We start from the raw sequence: 20,323 nt of genomic DNA on the forward strand, positions 1-20,323 counted from the left end.
TTTTTGGGGCACCTGGGTGGCTCAGTCAGTTGAGCGTCTGACTTAGCCCAGGTCATGATCCCGCACTTGGTGGGTTCAAGCCCCACACGGGGCCCTGTGCTGACCAGCTCAGAGCCTGGAGCCTGCTTCAGATTCTGTCTCCCTCTCTCTGCCTCTCCCCCACTCTGTCTCTCTGTCTTCCAAAAATAAATAAATAAATATTAAATTTTTTCTTAATTTAAAGTATAAAACTTTTACTTCTGAAGAATTATAATAATTCTTTACAGAAAAGTCATTTCCGTGAAATAAATTGACTACAGATTTGATAGAGACTTTGTTGGCTAGGGATTGGGTACAAAAGGCTTTTTAACATCTTCCAACTGCTGATATTAAACACCTGCAGAACCATTGCAGTCATTCCAATACGATTCCTGCCAATGACCAGATTATGCAGTCTGCAAACAATGTGTGACAGGAGACAGGAAAGGGGAAAAATTAAGGGAACTTGGATTTTGGCCATCATATTTGCAGATGAGAATAGACATTGTATAAAATTCATATGAATTTCAACTAATCGCTTTTTTGAAGTTGCATATGGCAATTCCTACCTCTTGCAAAATGATGTGACCACAACTATAAGAAGGAAGTCATATGTTACTGTTTAGATAAACTGTTACATTTTATCAATATTACATGGAATGGTAAGGATTTCTAACATTTTCTGGAATATGTGTTGTTTTTATGACAACAGAGAAAAATCAGAGAAAAAAAATCTGTCCATATAGCTGTAAGAGACCATAAAAAGCACCCAGCCTAATGTTTAGACCAATAGTACAAAATTTCACATTTAGGGAGAGGCAGGGAGTGGTCCCTGAAGCATCTTTAGGAAACTAGGAGACCCAGGTTCTAATTTCAGCTCTCCAAAGAATGATATTCTAGCAGCAAAAATATCAGTGCCATGAGCCTTGTTCAAACATCTTTTTCCACATTATTTAGAAAGTCCCATGTTGTTTTATTCTAAATGAAGGAATAGGATTTCAGATAATAATATCTCCTCAGGGTCAAGCAGCTAGTGAATAGCAGAGCCAGAACTGAATAGGACCTATCTTTATCCCAAACATCCTTTCTTTCCTCTCTGCCATCTCTCAGAATATCAGGAATGTTGTAAATCTTTATTATACATAAGATGCACTATTATTCCCAATACAAATGCCTTTATATTTCTCTCTTTCTCTGTATGACAGGGAGCAGGCACTGAAGAGAATTGCCTCATTGATATTTTAGCTTCAAGAACAAACGGAGAAATTTTCCAGATGCGAGAAGCCTACTATTTGCGTAAGGAAATATACATATGTGCATATATTTTACACACACGTAAACTTCATATTTTTCAAATAACACACAAAATATTTCAGTTTATGTGTTTTAAAGTTTTTTTGTAAGACACTCTTAAATTTGATATATCACTCACTCAAGACCAATCAACTCACTGAGTAAAACTGATGATTATATTACCAAAAATGAAACAATTCTCTGCACAATCAAGTTAAGCAAAGTTTCCAGGAAAAGAATTACAAGTTTCTATGAGGTGAGTGTTTACATTAATACAGGTAAATGCCAGCACTGTGGTTCAGGAGCATTTTATTGCTTACCCTGAAGAGACCAGGTATATAGACGAAATAAGGCTAAGTTCAATGAGCACTTAGCAAATTCTACAAATATGGGTAACTAGTTCACTTTGCATAAATCTCATCATCACTGTGATCTATCACAAAATCAAATTTCTACACATTTTAAGAGCAGATAAGCTAATTATTTTTTTAAAAAGATCTAATGCTTTAAATTGCATTGCTTCATGTATTGCCTCACATTGAATATCAAGAAAATATTCTAGACAGTCAGCTCTGTTGCATTTGAACAAAAACAAGGGGTATTTCCCAGTGGGAATGAAGTAAGAACCTTCACTTAAAATACTAAAATGAGGGGCATTTGCGTAGCTCAGTTGGTTAAGCGTCCAATTCTTTTTAATTTTTTAATGTTTATTTATTTTTGAGAGAGAGAGAGAAAAAGACAGAACGTGCGCAGGGGAGGGGCAGAGAGGGAGGGAGACACAGAATCGGAAGCAGGCTCCAGGCTCCAAGCAGTTGGAACAGAGCCCAACATGGGACTTGAACCCACAAGCTGTGAGATCATGACCTGAGCCAAAGTCGGAAGCTTAACCAAAGCATATGATTCTTGATTTCAGCTCAGTTCATGATCTCACCAGGTGAGCTCTAGATTCATGAGTTGGAGCCCTGCGTTGGGGCTCTGAGCTGACAGTATGGAGCCTCCTTGGGATTATCTCTATCCCACTCTCTCTGCCTGCCCCTCCTCCTCCCCCGCTTGTACTCTCTCAAAAATAAATAAACATTTTTTTACATATTAAAACGAGACAGAGCACCTGGGGAAAGTGCTGGGCTGGGTAGCAGTTTATGGAAATAGAATGCATAAGAGCAAATTTTGAGAATTAGAGAATGTGAAATGACTTTCAATGGTGTTTTTCAATTTTGGAATAAAGATAATCGTTTTTTTAAGAAAACAGACCTGTGCCTATGCTACTGTTAGTTACCACATTTCTTTGGAGAACTGTTTAGAAAATTGGCTTCAAGACAAAGAGATGTCAACAGATCGATTGTATTTCCTGTGCTTTCCACCCACAACTGGGGCAATAGCATTAACTTATACAAAGCACATTGTTATGCGGTTCTGTAATAAATCATACCTTTAACATGGAAGTTTTTTTCCCCAGAATACAACAGCAACCTTCAAGAGGACATTTACTCAGAGACCTCAGGACACTTCAGGGATACTCTCATGAACCTGGTCCAGGTATGAAATTCAAAAATTCACACCATTTTGCATTATTAAAAAATATATGTTTCCTTTTCAAAAAATAGAACAGAAAACTCCAGTTTAACAGTAAATTCTGTATAATAATGTTTACTTAATGCCAGCTAAATTCCAACCACTATAATAGAAACTTGATTTGGATATAGAAATAAACAAATATGAATAATATACCATTTCTATTCTCAAAAAAATCTACTACATATAAGATGTTATGATTATAGAAATATACATAAGTAATTATACCTTATAAGGTAGTTAAAAGATTTAAAATATTAGTTACAATTATAATTCTAATGAGAAATTATAATTCTATTTCTATTTTTTTATTTTAAAAAAAAATTTTTTTTAACGTTTATTTATTTTTGAGACAGAGGGAGACAGAGCATGAACGGGGGAGGGGCAGAGAGGGAGGGAGACACAGAATCTGAAACGGGCTCCAGGCTCTGAGCTGTCAGCACAGAGCCCGACGCGGGGCTCGAACCCACGGACCGCGAGATCGTGACCTGAGCCGAAGTCGGACGCTTAACCGACCCAGCCACCCAGGCGCCCCTATTTCTATTTTTTTAAAGCTACTAAACAGGTTGGGTGCATACTAACTTCTGAGGTCCTAGTATAGCCTAGTAGTAGCATGTTTCTCACTTAATAACTACAAAATACTGTAATATAAATATTCTTATAAGCATTTTATAAATAAAAGATGTCAAACAAAACCTACTAGGTTCTAGCTCTCTGTCTAAAGAGCTAATAAGTAGAAATCCAGAATTTGAATTGATTTCTATAGACTCACACATGCCAGCATCTGATCCTCAGCTCTACCTCAGAAAATTCCGTGGTATTATACATGAACACAAAGGAATACTGCTTCAAGTTAAAATTTGACACATTTTATTTTTATCTACTGACTAAATGGTATTATTTCTATCCAATTAATATTTCTTAAAAACATCCCACACATTAGCATTGTAACAATAATAATATTTTTAGATATAATTAACCTTTGTCTTATATAATCTGTCATCCAATTCAGCAAAGGCACTCAGGAATGTAAAGAGAATCAATATTCAGTTCTTTACTAACAAAAGAAGACCTAGATGTCCAAACTGGAAAAAGTGTCTTAGGAACCAGCATTTTGGCTTGGTTTTACGTCATATGAGTGTGTGTGTGTGTGCGTGTGTGTGTGTGTGTGTGTGTGTGTAATGAAGCAAGCATTTCTAAAATCCCGAAACTTCTCTCTTTATGTCAAGAACATAACTGAGTAGTCAGTGGCTAGCATAAAATTTCACCAAGAACTGTAGGTAGATAGGCTTTTTTACATGGGGATGTAAAATTAAGAAAAAATTCCATTGTCTTTAATGATAAAAGAATAAATGATAGCCCTTCTAGGGAATAAAGGTGGAAGAATGATATGTAGAAAGATGGAGAAAGACCCAAGAGGGAGAAGAGTAGGGTAAGAATGCTGCCTGAGGTCCTTCAGGAGTCCAAGGCCCCACACACTCAGGAGGGGAGTCAGAATCATCAGATGAAAATATGGGATGGACCATGGAATGTCCTTTCTTCCTTTTCTCTGAGCCACTCTGGTTTCAATTGCTTCTATGAGTTCCTGGAAATTTTTTTAGCCTCAACATTTTATGGCCACTATTGCCAAACTCTGAGATGTTCTTCCTTGCCCTTTGTCCTGTTCAGGTTTATCTGAAGTGGTGCTGTGGAGTATATCCTCCGTGAGGCTTATATCTCTTTCACATTTCAGTTTTGGCAAATGTAGACATCTAACAGTTTGTTTGCAGCTTGAGTAGCACACTTTTCTTTAATCTGGATTTACGATGTTTTGGGAAATGTAAATCTCTAAGAAACTTGGAAGAAGTCTAATGTAATTGATTCCAGTGAATACTGTATACCACTTAGCCATACCAGAACTTCTTTCCTAGACCTATTTCTTTGCATCCTTGCACTCTCCCTGACCATGCCTCTTGTTTTTCACAACTAAAAGCCAGTTCCTTGGAAGTCCTCTCAGATAACATATTTAGTCAGATACATGCTGCAGGGCTGAGTCTTAACAGGTGTTTGCTTTTCAAATCTTCTTCAGGTCCCAGCTTACATTGCTTGGAATCAGTGGTTCCCCCTTTTAACTGTTAGGGACACCAAATATCTGGACTTTCTCTCTACCTCTTTTATTTCAGCTTGCAAACCAGGCAATTATTTGCTGAGCTCATCTCTTTCTTGTAATACATGGCCAAAAGCATACAGTAAATGACAGTTATCAAACTCACATGAAGACCAGAACGGGCTCTCTTGATCAGCTTACAGCTCTCCTCCAAAAAGTGATTCAGAGGCTCATTCTTTTTCCATCTAGTGGCTAATCCATCTTCACATCTTGCTTCTAATTTCATCATTCCAATCCACAATCTACAGAAGCAGAAAGAGGGTGGAGGATTGTTCATGGGAACTTTTATGGACCTCACTGTGATATCTATCACTTTTGCTCACATTTCATTGGCTAGACCTCCATCAGCTAATTCCCCTTATAGTCTGTTTTTTTGTCCTCAAAGAAGATGAAATAAGTTTGGTGATCACCTATCAGTGTGAAAATGAGACTTGAAAACTGAAACCAAGACAGGCCAGTGAGCAACAGAAGATGGAAGGATGAAGATATACTTGGCAATAAGCAGGAAGTCTATGAGGATGACTATATTGGGCACAAAGAGAATTTTCAAAAGGAGAGCAATATATAAACAAAAAAACAAATAAAAATGTTCTGCATTATTTCTTATAAGTACTTTAAAAGTAAATGTCTTTACATTTTTATCCAAGCTTTATGTTTTTTGACATATCACCATTTTAAGTGATCTTTTGAAAGATCACTGTGTGAAAGTTTCTTGGCCCTACTTCTAATCTAACTCGTAGAATGATGACGTTCATCACACTATATACTATATACATATTATACAATGTTAATCTGAACATATTAGCAGTATTTTTAATTTCTATATAACTAATCTTAACATGTATAATTAATTCATATGAGAAAAACAAAAACCCAGCTCTATTTTAATCTTTTATTCCTTCTCTTTTGTTTTTGGCATACATAAAGCATGTGTGTGTTAAAAAATATTGTCCAACATTTACCTGTGTTTCATTGATTGATTGCTTGATTGTTTTCCAACAAAGCAAATTTCAAAAATGCTGGTGTGAAAACTAGTGTGGGAATAATCGTTTCCCATCAGGCCTCTGATTGAACATACCCTTCAAAGTCTTCTTCTACTTCACAGGAATTGCTCTCCTCTAAGCCTGTCTTATGTATTTTTATTCAGTGTTACCACATAATGTGAGATGTGTTTGCATATCCGCCTTTCCCAGTAGTTTCCCAATCATGAGTTTACAGTTTACAGTTTTAGAACTAGGCTCAGTATATGGTACATAAAAAGCAAGTCAGACTTTTTGGAAATAAATGCTACAAAGAACAAATTCTTTTAAAAGTCTGAGTGAATAAAGTTCAATGCTTGCTGCAGTAAAAAATGAGGCTTAATATACAATAGGTCTATGAGAATTCTAGAAAAGGAACATCATTTGCACACCTGGGGAAGAGGAAGGAGGTGGTTCAGGGTAAGTAGAAACGTCTTGCTTGAGCATGCTGGCTCACTCGAAGGACTCCTGCTAAATAGGAAAAATTGTCTGATTAAATTGCTGGCCGGCATTGCCAGGTTGACGAGGTTCCTGTAAGCAATAGAGAGCCACAGGGAAATTTCTGGCAGAATGAGAGATGACTGGGAAGACTTTATCTATTATCATCTCCATGTAAGTAGGAAAAAATTAAGTTGCACGTGTCATGCTAATTTACCACAACAAGTGGAAAGAAACATAGTGAGAGCCTCGCTTGTGACTTAAATTAAGAGAATCTAACTTATTAAGAATAAAAACTAGTTTCCCCTCTTATCATCTCTTTAATTTCTTAATTCCATTCTCATTGAGTTTGTACTGATCAAATCAATCAGATGTACCCTGAATATACGCTGAAGTGAGACAAGAAACCATGAGAAAACCCAGCAGGAGGCAAGGGACATGTATTTAGGCAAGAAAAAGCTATCAACAATCCCTCTCTTTTATTATTCAGATTGTCTTACTGGCCATCTTCCAACAGAGAAAGCAGTTAGAATTCTTGATGTCCCAGCTAAGTTTAAAAAAATAAAAGGAAACAAGGAAACTTCAGGTTAGGAAAAAAAGACAGAGTATTCCCCAGCTCTTCAGGAAAATAGACCCATAGTCATATGCTGACTTTTTTTCCCCAAAAATTACAAATTCAAATATTTACCTTACAGAGATTTCTAATTTTTTTTTACTTCTACAAAGCTTTGTTTTTTAAAAAATGGACAGCTTTGTCTCTGTTTCTGAAATTATTGTGTTACATCACCCAAGATAAGCATTAAGAATTATCTCTACCCTGTCTAGAACTAGTCTGTATGCAAAAATAGTTAAAGTGAGGAAATGACTATTAATAATAACTTTTTCCTCTAAAATATCAATAGCAGTGTGCAAGTTTAAATTACTTCATTTTCCTTCCTTTCTTATTATGTCCTTTTGCTGTCTTCCTTATTTGGGGTGGGTTAACAGATCCAATCAAACACAAGAGGTGTAGTTTCCCCTAATATGTGTTTACTGTGTTTAAAACCTTCATATTGTGCTTCACACACATTTTATATGATTGGATTAAAGAATGAATAAAAGTACTAGATAGGAACACTAACTATCCAGTCATTGCCAGGCAACGTGGATTTTAATTCTTTTTTGTCCTTTTATGTGGGTGTGTGTGTCCAAGTTACTATCAGTTTTGAATTAGGAATAAAAAAATCCGAAGGAAAACACTGCTGAGGAAGCCAGATATTAACTGCCCCGAATTGAGGAGAGATGGCTGTTTTGGACTGATTGGATTTCTTCAAACTGTTCACATGAGAAAGGTGGTATGTACCAGTCATATCCACTGACTTTTCAATTAAATTAAAATTTTCAATTTTTAAAGATAAAGTCACAAATTTGCTTCATTGTATTTGGTTTTCCCTTGGTGTGATTTGGATTTGCATGGCTTTGCTGCACAGTCATAAAACTGCCCGTATCACCAACCTCAGTTAATCAAGTCCTGGTTTGAGGTTCAGATCTCTAGGATTATAATATCAATGGATAGTGATAGTTTGTCTTTTCATAGTTCAGCTATATACTTCTGTGTAAACTGTTGAAGAAATAAACTTATTTTAACCTGTGAGAGAGGTTGAAGTTGTTATGGGGAAAAGTGTTAATAATAATGATTAATTTAAAAAATGATCTCTGTTGACAGCATGTCAATTGAATATTTCCTAACTCTTAAATGTCATAAGACTAATTTTAATTAAAACATTCTCTCTGTAGTTAAGAGTCTGTAACTTGGGGCGCGTGGGTGTCTCAGTCAGTTAAGCGTCTGACTCTTCGTTTGCCTCAGGACATGATCGCATGGTTTGTGAGTTTGAGCCCCACCTCAGGCTCCATGCTGACGGTGTGGAGCCTGCTTGAGGTTCTCTCTCTCCCTCTCTTTCTCTGCCCCTCCCCCTTCACTCTCTCTGTCTCTCTCTCAAAAATAAATAAATAAACAGACAAACAAACTTAAAAAAAAATTTTTTTAAGTCTGTAACTTGGTTTGCCTGACAGTTACCAGAGGGGAGGTGGGTGGAGGGATGGGTTGGATAGGTGATGGGGATTAAGGAGGGCACTTGTGATGACCACGGGTGTCAAATGGAGGTATTAAATCGTTGTGTTTTAGGGCACCTGGGTGGCTCAGTCGGTTGGGCGTCTGACTTCGGCTCAGGTCATGATCTCACGGTTTGTGGGTTCGAGCCCCGCATCGGGCTCTCTGCTGACAGCTCAGAGCCTGGAGCCTGCTTCAGATTCTGTGTCTCCCTCTCTCTCTGACACCTCCCCCGTTTATGCTCTGTCTCTCTCTGCCTCAAAAATAAATAAACATTAACAAAAATTAAAAAATAAATAAATCGTTGTGTTTTGCACCTAAAGCTAATGTTACACTGTGTCTTAACTAACTGGAATTTAAATAAAAACTAAACACCTAAAGAACAAAAACAGAACAAAACAAAACATTCTCTCAGTTTAAAAGGATCATTATTTTTTTAAATTTTCAACTAATGAGGGGCACCTGGGTGGCTCAGTCGGTTAAGCATCTGACTTTAGCTCAGGTCATGATCTCACAGTCTGTGGGTTCAAGCCCCATGTCAGGCTCTGTGCTGACAGCTCGGAGCCTGGAGCCTGCTTAGGATTCTGTATGTCCCTCTCTCTCTGCCCTCCCCTACTCATACTCTGTCTCTCTCTGTCTCTCAAAAATAAATAAATGTTAAAAAAAAAACAGTTTAAACTTTCAACTAGTGAGGCTGCAAAATATAAATTAAAACAACAGTTTCCAGTCAGAAATTCATATTGGCATAGCCATTGCCCCTAATAGAGGAAAGCTAAGAGTTCCATTGTAAACCGATGAGTTCCATCTTAATATCAAACAAGTGTTTATTTTCTTAACATCCAAATAGAAATTTATTTCAATTTATTAAAGAAAAATATACATTCTTTGGGTGCCTAGGTAGTTCAGTAGGTTAAGTGTCCAACTGCGGGTCAGGTCATGATCTCACAGTCTCTGAGTTTGAGCCCCACATTGGGCTCTGCACTGACAGCCTGGAGCCTGGAACCTGCTTCAGATTCTATGTCTCCCCCTCTCTCTCTCTCTCCCTTCCCCTCACCTGCCAATCTCCCTCTCTCTGTCTCTCTCAAAAATAAATAAAAAACATTTAAAAAAATTTAAAAACCTTGTTAAAGAAAAATATACATTCTCTAGTAAGAAACAAATGTATTTTATTAGGATAACGTTGCATTCCATTAGAGCTATATCACAGTCGAGCTTCTGCTGCTGAATCCTGCTTCTTTCTTCTCCCTTCCATGAGTGTTGCTCCCAAGCACACTCCATAATAAGCACGATGTGCTGATCTCCATCTCAGAGTCAGCTTTCCAAGGAACCCAATCAATGGCTATAACCCCTCCTTGCAGGGATGAGCAAACTGCGGCTCAGAGAGATTACCATTACACATATACTGAATGAGAAGGCCAATATGGAAATAGGACTAAGTGCACGATCCCTGCCTTGTTTAAATCTAATTTCTCCTAACTCCAACCCCATCTGACTCCACTCCAGTTCTACTTCTACTTGACAAAATGTCAATGACCGATATGCAAATGACCTCTTAAAATTTCTGTACCTCTTCAGTGGTTGAACTGTAAGCCACTTAAAAGTACCGACATCTCATAATCAAGATTGCAGTGTATATTTTTTTAAAGCAAAGATTCTTATATTCCAGGAAAAAATAAAACACACCATTCTGAAAATTTAGCATGACAGAAAATAAGTCATGGAGGAAAAAGTCAGTGAACAGTGTTTTCTCATTGTAATAGGGCAATCAATCTTATTCATAATCACACTTCCTTTTTCCTGAAATTAAACAATAATGCTTTATTATTGATAAAGTATATATGTGTACTTGTATGTATAATAATATTATCTACATAGACACACATATTTTAAAACAACATACTGATTTATGTCACCATGGGATTTTACCTAATTTGGATTATGACTTTATAGTATAAAGTATTACTTCCTAATTTCATTTTCCAGAGTTCAAACATGAAATTATGTGTGTGTGTTTAACTTTGAAATAGCTTTTCTGTGTAGTAGTTTTCCTTCCAACAGACAATATCAAAAAATGAGGGTGAATAGAGACTTAAATTTTATAAGCCAAGGAAAATTAGTTTACTTAAAGATTATATACTTATAAGGTTTCACAGTATATTTCTCTTAAAATGTAAAACACACTTTATAGATATAAAATAATATGGATTTCATAAAAATTACTTACATTACATTACATAGAAAATGGAAGTAATAAACATAAAGATATATCTTAGTACAATCTTCTTTAATAATAGCCTTTTTGAAGGCCAGAAGTCTCATGGCAATTCACACTGTTTAATAAAATATATAATTTCTCTTAGATTTTTAAATACTTTGAAGATTTTCCATTGACTCCTGACTTCTACATCAGTGGCTGTTCAGTCGGGAGCTTCTGATTTAGCATTTGGATCAGTAATGTAGAAGGTTGGGAAAGGATAAAAAGTGAATTAGGGAACTGAAAAAGTTTATCACTACTGACCATTATCTGGGATGTACACCACTTCAGAGAGAATTTGTCCAGACATTTTACAAAAAAGAAATGGAATTTCTTCCTAAAGAGTTGTGCAATTTAGAGCTGGTGAGTTTCGACCAGATAACTGACGGCTTTTTCAGTGTAAACAAATATCTTTCACCCTGTAGTCAGGACCATTATTCTCTCTCTCACTCTGTGTGTGTGTGTGTGTGTGTGTGTGTGTGTGTGTGTCTGTCGGTCGGTCTGTCTCTGTCTTTCTCTTTCTCTTTCTCAATCTCCCTTTCTCGGTGTATATATAAATGACAGACAGATGATAGGTAGATGATAGGCGATAGATAGATGATAGATAGATAGATAGATAGATAGATATACTCTGTGCAACACTCTATATTTCTTTTCCACTTGGCTCTATCATAAGTCAGTTCTATGTCCTTATATTTATTATTTAACCTTCTTGAGATTCAGATTAGAGAGATTTACTTTGTAATTTAAGGAATGTGAACCCATTCTTCTTTTAACTCCCTCCCAATACATGTACTTTAAAATTCTTCAATTGTTGAAATTACAACCACTACTTCCCTCTACATTTTTATTTTCAGAATCAAACTAAAGACTGTCCATGGCTTTCATCTTTTTAACATCATAAAAATTAAGCACACCTCTTTTTGTGAATTAATAGAGATTGAGGGAATTGGAGCATAGGAGCCTTAAGGTATTCATGAAATGAAAGTGTTGAAAATTATTGTCATATTTCCTGGGAGAGATTTTTTACTTAATCTTTAAAGTATTTTCCAAAAGGGATATTTCTAATAAGGAAACAACTCAGCCAGAACATCTTGTTGAAAACGAATGCCAATCATTAAATGGACTTTCAACACTTCGTGCATGCTTTTATTAAACTAGATTTACAGGAGATCTAATTATCTGTCAAATAATTAAAAAAAATAATCACTGGGAGATTAATTAATCAGCATGTGCAAATCACACTGGAGATGATAAATGTTTTCACAGAAAGAATGGAAACTACCCAATTGGATGCTTGGCTGTCTGGATTTTCCTTACAATGGTTTCTCAAACTGGTACAGTGAGACCGACCACAGGGGATGTATTGCCATGAGTTTTCAGTGATCATCTGTATTCAAATTACCTTGTCCAAATATTTTCAGCTAGATTTTAAGTCCCTTAATTTCTTCTTTTCACAGTTTTACTTTGCCCCTAACCCAAATTCTATACTCACTGATGCCATTTCTTTGACATTTCCATCAATTACACACACCATGCTGCTGTCTTAGGCTTTTTACATGATGAAATCAGCTTGACTCTGCCTTGGTGGATAAAACTAAATCACAAACTTACTGTATTCACATTTTTTTTAAACTACCAGTCTGTTTAAAGTGCTTTGGGTAATTAACGGCACGAAGAAGTAAACAGACAAGCACCATTTCAAGTTTAATGTCAAAAATCCTATGTTTCAAAAAATATTTCATATACCCAGAACTGCAGAAAATTCTTAAATATTTACCACAAACTTTGTAAGCGTAGGTGTTTACTTAGCTATATAGTTTGATTGGAAATCACTAAGAACACTTCAGTGATCTGGAAAGTCTTCCTACATCTTCTAACTGATCTTTTTTTATTCTTTATTTTAATTCCAGTGTAGTTAACACACAGTGTTATGCTAGCTTCAGCTGTACAATATGGTGATTCAACAATTTCATATGTTGACTCAGTGCTCATCAAGATATGTATCCTCGTAATCCCTTCACCTAATTCACCCATTACCCCAACATACCTTCTGGTAACTGTTTTTTGGTTTGTCTCTTTATTTTTTTTTTTGTTCATTTGTTTTGTCTCTTAAATTCCACATATGAGTGAAATCATAATGGTATTTGTTTTTCTCTGACTGGCTTATTTCTCTTAGCATAATACTCCCTAGATCCATCCATGTTGTTGCAAATGGTAAGATATCATTCTTTTTTATGCCTAGATAATATTCTATTATATATATACCACACCTTCAGGATCCATTCACCTATTGATGGACGCTTGGGCTGCTTCTGTATCTTGGCTATTGTAGATAATGCTGCAGTAAACATAGGGGTGCATATATCCCTTTGAATTAGTGTCTTCATATTCTTTGGGTAAATTGTCAGTAATGTGATTACTGGATCATAGGATAGCCCTATTTTTAAATTTTTGAGGAACCACTATGTCTTCCACAGTTGCTGCACCCGTTTGCACTCCCAAAAACAGTGCACAAGGTTTCCTTTTTCTCCACATCCTGACCAACACTGGTTGTTTCTTGTGTTGTTCAATTTAATCATTCTGACTGGTGTGAGGTGATATCTCATTGTGGTTTTGATTTGTATTTCCCTGATGATCAGTGATGGTGAGCATCTTTTCATTTGTCTATTGGCTAACAGGATTTGTTCTTTGGAGAAATGTCTGTGCAGGTCTTCTGCCCATTTTTTAATTTGGTTATTTGTGTTTTTTGGTGTTGAGTTGTTTAAGTTCTTTACATATTTTGGATACTAACCATTTATTGGATATATCATTTGCAAATATCTTCTCCCATTCAGTAGGTGATCTTTTAGTTGTGGTGGTTATTTCCTTTGCTGTGCAGAAGCTTTTTATTTTGATGTAGTCCCAAAATTTTAGTTTTGCTTTTCTTTCCATTTTCTTAGGAATATATATTTATAATAATATATTTTAGATATATTATAATACAATTGTGGGTTTATTTCTGGGCTTTCTATTCTGTTCCACTGATCTACAGAAATCTGTTGCATTTCCACACAACTAACAATGAAGCATCAGAAAGAGAAATTAAGAAAATAATCTTATTTACAACTACACCAAAAATAATAAAACACTTAGGAATAAATTTAACCAAAGAGGTGAAAGGCCTATACTCTGAAAAGTATAATACATTGATGAAATTGAAGATGACACAAACAAATGGAAAGACGTTGCATGCTTATGGGTTGGAAGAACAAATGTTGTTAAAATGTCTATACAACCCAAAGCAGTCTACAGATTTAATTCAATACCTATTAAAATACCAACAGCTTTTCCACAAAGCTAGAATAAATAATCCTAAAATTTGTATGCAACCACAAAAGACCCCGAATAGTCAAAGCAATCTTGAAAAAGAAAAATAAAAGTGGAGATATCACAATTCCAGACTTCAAGTTATATTACAAAGCTATAGTAATATAACTGATCTTTGAATTGTGCTATCTAAAAGCTACTTCTTTATCTTTCCTCCACTCATTTAGTATTGATTCAGTTAGCATTTGTCAAGTACCTACAATGTGCCAAGCATGGTTCTAAACAATTGGGAATTGTCAATGAACAATAGAGACAAAGACCACATCAGTCCTTAAGAAGCTTACATTGTAGTGGGGGAATAGGAACAATTAAAGAGAAATCTAGTGAACATAATGAACAGGTACATTATATAGAATGTTAGAAAGTGATGAAAGATATGACAGAGTAGGATAATGGGGATAGAAACTGTTGGGCTGGGCATAGTAGGTAGGCTGCAATATTATATAGGTTGGTCAGGGTAAATGTCCTCGAAAAGATGAGATATGAGCAAACATTTGAAAAGAATGAGTTAGCAAATGAATGGCTATAATAGGGCAATACAGGCAAAGGGAAAAAGTTAGAGAAAAGTTCTAAGGCAAGGGAATGGCTGATGGTTGTAAAGAATAGCAAGGAGCCAGCTGGTGCTATCTGAGCAAGCAAAGTAATATACTATAGCAGTGGTAGGTAATGTCAGACAAGTAACAGGTGATGAAATTAGGTCAAACCTGTAGCCACTCTAAGGACTTTGGCTTTTGCTCTGAATGAAATGGGGAAAGGTAAATCATTTCTGGGTTTTGAGAAAAGGAATATTATGATCTTATGCTTTAAAATATTCACACCAGATGCTGTGTTGAGAAAAAAAAGTAGGGAGACAGAATAGAAACAAGCCTGTAAGGATACTGTATGATCAACAAAGTCGAGATATAATGTTAACTTGGGCTCATAGGAGAACACTGGCAGTGATGAAAAGTGCCCAGATTCTGCATGTGTTTTGAAGGTAGTGTCCATATTACTTCCTCAGGAATTGGGGAGAGGATTTAAAAGTAAAACAGAAAGAATAAGGGGTGCCTAGGTGGCTCAGTTGGTTAAGCATCCAACTTTAGCACAGGTCATGATCTCAGAGTTTGTGGGTTTGAGCCCCATGTCAGGCTCAGCATGACAGCTCAGAGCCTGGAGGCTGATTCAGACTGTGTTTCCCTCTCTCTCTGCCTCCCCCACTTGTGTTTTCTCTCTCTCTCTTTCTCTCTCTCAAAAATAAATAAACTTTATAAAAAAAAAAGAAGGAATAAAATATTGCTCAGTTTTTTAGTCTTAGCAAGAGGAATTATGAAATTATGAAGTTTTATAAAATGAGATGTGGAAGATCTCGTGGATGTAAGAGGTCTTTGAGTTAGAGGGAGACCAGAAGATAGATTTGAACATGTTGAGTCTAATATGTATATTAGAAAACCAAGTGAAGATGTTCACTTGGCATTTAGAATATATGCATCTGACATTTGGGTGATAGATCTGAGCTAGAGATGTAAAATTGGGTATCACTACAAAGCAGATAGCATACAAACCACATGAATGGTTAAGATTAACAAGGGAAGGATTATAGACACAAAGACCAAAAACTGTGTACTACAACTTTCCAGTATTAAGAGACTGAAAAGTAAAAGGGGATTAATATGTAAAATTGAGAAGGAGTAACCAATGAAATAGAACAGAAGGAAAAAGAGAGGGCAGGATCCTGCAAGTCCAGTGATGAAAGCATAGCAAGGAAAGAGAGTAAGTGCATCAAATCCTACTGATAGGTCATATAAGATGAGGACTATGAATTGCCATGATAAGTTTATATTGTTAAAGAAGCAACATATGTTCATAGAAGATATAGCACATTTATTGCTTTCAGTCATTTATTGCTTGGGTAAATTAAAGCCATAAGAGACTGGCCAGAGGATATTATCTAAAAATAATGAGTTCTTTCGGCTAAGGGAAGAGTATAGTAACCAAATCTCAGGCCAGAAATGGCACTGAAATCAAATAATCATATTTTTCTTAATAATAAGACCTTGAGGAATTCATTTAGTACCTGTAAGCCTATTTATTTTTTATCTTTAAGATAAGAGACAAAACTATACAACCCCAAGATCCCTGCACCTTAAAACTTCTGCAATATGAAGGCAAAATAACTCCCATAATTCTACCACTTAATAAAATTATGTTCACACTCAAGCGTTGTCTTATATTCCTTGTCCATATGTACACACTTGCTTACAAAAATACACAGATTTTTGGGGTGCTTGGGTGACTCGGGCTCAGGTCATGATCCCAGGGTCATGGGATCAAGCCCCAGAATGGATCCCAAAATTCTCTCTCTCTCCCTCTACCCCTGTCCCCTGCTTGCGTTCTTTCTCTAAAAATAATAATAATAATAATAATAATAATACACAGATTTTTTAAGTAAGAGTTACACATATGCAGTCTTAGTCACCTAATATTTTAGGCAAATGAAATGAGGCAGAAGAAATGTGTATGATAAGTTTGTATCAACTTTTCCTTAGCTGGATAATTCTAGTTGATACAACTTCTAAGTTGTGATAAAACATATTAAATTTTCCAGGGTTACACATTGACTCACTAAAGTGTATAGTGTATTTATTTACGAATAAATTGATCTTTCTCATATACCTCCAGCTTTTGGTTAGCAAGGAAACCTAATATTTAATTATATTAACATAGCAAATTTAATCCATACAATACTTTGAACAGTTAATGTGAGTCCATGTTCAATATTATTTACACAGTTATTAAGTTAAATACTCAACTGTCAGATTTCTGGCCATCCCTTCTCCTTCTCACCAAGAGAGCATTTGGTGGAGAAGCATGTGTGTGTGTTTTATGAGATATCTTTATGAGAGTGATAGTGTCCTCAGATCATGAAGATACTTCCTCCATCCTTGCTCATCTTGGCTATGGAATGGTGGTTCCGGGCAACTTTGGACATGTAGCCTATGAGATGTAGATGTCCAGGATACGAGCATTTCTCAACATTAGCTGCCAAACCATGCAGCTGGTCAATTTATGATCCTTTTTCTGTCTCAGTTTGATCAGAGCCAAATAACCTTCTATGATGGTTTAGCCTCATCTTTGTTCTCACTGGAGCTGAATAATCCCCCTAAATTCTAGGTCCCACACAATCCACCAGTATAGTTCACCTTATAGCTCTTGGCTACTAGAACAATCTGTCTCTGCCATGGTTATAAAACAACTGTATCTGTCAGCCTCCCCAGCCAGGTTCTCAACTAGCATACAAGTTCCTCCATCAAGAACAGGTAAGAAATTTGATCCAGATGAGAAATTTTCTCCATCAGGAGCAGATAAGTAGTCCATTAATCCTATTTAGGGATTGATATTAATTCAAGAGAGTTGTATTTTGATTTTCCTCTGCCCCATCTTGTTATATCCCTGAGTTCGTTACAATGTGGCCATTTCCAAAGTTCAAACAGAAGATAGGAGCAAAAGCCACCCTATTTTCACTGTTCTCTCAGCATAGTTGAAAAAAAAATTTTTTTTAATTAAAAAAAAAGAAAAAGAAAAAGAAAAAGAAAGCCTTCCCTTCAGATCTCAAACCAAGGGAAATTTTAAATGAACTGTCTCATAACATATCTCTCCTAATTCTTTCTCCCTTCTTTCCATCATAATTCTTGGGGACCAGAGGCTGCTGCACTGGCTAGCCATCTTTCCTGCCTGTTTGTGATGGACATCTCTTCAATCACCTTGGTCATAAAGGGGTGGTAGTGCTGGGCATGAAACAAATTTGCAAAACATTCTTACTACACAAAATTTGGATTTAATGATTATTTTATTGTCATATATATCCTATTTTACAGGTCGGAGACTGAATATTCACTCATTCTTTCACTCTAATAATGTTAAATCCACCTGTACTGCCCACTGCCAGACCTTGGATGCCCAGTTTGATGGGAAGAAGACTCTGCACAGAGAGCTGGAAGAGTGAAAAGCATTTTAACATCTTTTAAAGATTACCACCAGTGCAAAGACAAAATGAAACCTACATTTTTAGGGGTGCCTGAGTGGCTCAGTCAGTTAAGCATCCAACTCTTGATTTCAGCTCAGGTCATGGTCTCATGGTTCATGAGATGGAGCCCTGTGTAGGTCTCTGTGCTGACAGTGTGGAGCCTGCTTGGGATTTTCTCTCCCTCTCTCTCTACCCCTCCTCAAAATAAATAAATAAACATTTAAAAACGCCACATTTTTTTAAAAAAGACCGATATTTCATATAGCGTTCAACAAATGTAGACTCCAAATAATGATAGAATTTTCTCAGGAATTATCAAAGATTTTTGTCCTAATAATCCTATATGGACCGTTAATTAAGAAAATTTACAAAGGAAAACCTGTGCTTATTTTGCAGGGAAACAGAGAAGAAGGATACACAGATCCTGCAATGGCTGCTCAGGATGCAATGGTAACTAGAACCAGATCTCAAAATGACTATGGAAAACCTTTGTTAAAATGTCTGAGGTGGTTGTGGTGCTATTTCCTAGCTGTATGATGTTTCAGGTCCTGTGGGAAGCCTGTCAACAGAAGACAGGGGAACACAAAACCATGCTGCAAATGATCCTGTGCAACAAAAGTTATCAACAACTATGGCTGGGTAATTGTTAATCAAGTTCCTTTTCAGCTACTTAACTGACTGTGTAATAAAAAGCAAGTTGTTAACTGGCAGAAAGAAAAGGGAAATGTTTCATATAGCTATGACAAAAGTGCTTATTTTGAATTATGTTTATACAGATCTGTCTCATCTAATGACATTACTAAGGAATTAAGTTCTCTTATAATTTTATTTTTTCTAATAACTGAATTATATAATCTTTAAGTACTGAATCTTTTAAAATAATCTCTGTTTTTGATGGAGAATTTACTCAAATATATTAGCTATTTCCTATTAGGCATTTTATGTGTTGTCCTGAAGAGACTATAGTGAACATAGTTTAGTCCATTACAAGTCAAGGAGATTATTATTAATGTCATGATCTATGCAAAGCTGCCATATGGGTCTTAAAGGTGCATTAATATTAGCTGGCACTTTATTTGACTTCTATACCTTTCTGTTCCTTTTATTTATTAATTTGTTTCTACTTGTATAAAACACTCTGAAAATTTGTAAAAGACAGCCTACTCCCACTCAACCTGCACCTTTATATTTTATTTACTTTCACTATTTATAGCAATCTAATCAATATGTATGTTGTAAATTTATAATATGTATAAACTCTCCTTTGAATTTTATCAATTTGTTGAAGTTTTCCAGGAATTTCAAAACATTTCTGGGCAAGACCTAGTAGATGCCATTAATGAATGTTATGATGGATACTTCCAAGAGTTGCTAGTTGCAATTGGTAAGTAATAATTTATTTGGTGTACAGCAGACCTTTTATCCCAGAATAAATGCTAATTAGCTCTGATTGAATTAAAGATGCATGAATATGCTCTTCATTGAGTCACTTTCCCCTGAATTTAATTATTTAGTAAGGATGTTAATTCTATACAGGAAAGGTACATTAGCTATTGACGCAATGCACTAACATGGCAAGTTGATAACTTAATGAACTAATACCCTTCCCTAGTAACTGGTTCAACTTTCATACTAGGAAACACCGAATTCTCAGATATTCTCTCAGGTAATCGGGATCTCACACCTTTCAATTCATTACTGACTTCCATTCCCTTTTTAAGGAGCAGATAAATCCTAGCAATATGGCTTTCTTTTTTCCAAGAGGAAAATAATTTTTTGTCACTGTCTCTAATATTTTGCCTTTAGGGGTAAGTTCTACCATAAAAAAAAAAAAAGATTTACCAAGTTGTTACTTAGTAGTGACTTCTGCAGGCTATTGTGAGAGAGACATACCTCCAGCTCTTTCCAAAGAAAAGATATCTTCCCACAGAGAGGTAAACAGTAGTAGCTGTTCCTAACAACTACTATTAAATTACCCATGTTGTACCTTGTGCTGTGCTGTGACTTGACAACACACATTGCAGGACCTACAAATGGAGGGTGTTTGTAAAATATCCTCATAAAGAACACATCAAGTAATCACTTGTATTTGTTGAATAAATGGACAGTCTGATTTTCCATT

General features: G+C 35.9%; 1 protein-coding gene across 1 annotated transcript in view; it reads left to right on the top strand.

Annotated features, from left to right (window-relative positions):
- Nucleotides 1-20,323, top strand: part of ANXA10 (annexin A10) — a 127,839-nt gene that overhangs the window by 100,012 nt on the left and 7,504 nt on the right. The window contains exons 5-9 of the mRNA XM_049630067.1: nt 1,224-1,314; nt 2,768-2,847; nt 18,598-18,651; nt 18,747-18,840; nt 19,490-19,585. Coding sequence (XP_049486024.1) covers nt 1,224-1,314; nt 2,768-2,847; nt 18,598-18,651; nt 18,747-18,840; nt 19,490-19,585 — 415 coding nt within the window. The remainder of the gene's footprint in view (nt 1-1,223; nt 1,315-2,767; nt 2,848-18,597; nt 18,652-18,746; nt 18,841-19,489; nt 19,586-20,323) is intronic.

This window comes from Panthera uncia, chromosome B1 (genome assembly GCF_023721935.1).
Source record: "Panthera uncia isolate 11264 chromosome B1, Puncia_PCG_1.0, whole genome shotgun sequence".
Classification (NCBI taxonomy): Eukaryota; Metazoa; Chordata; class Mammalia; order Carnivora; family Felidae; genus Panthera; species Panthera uncia.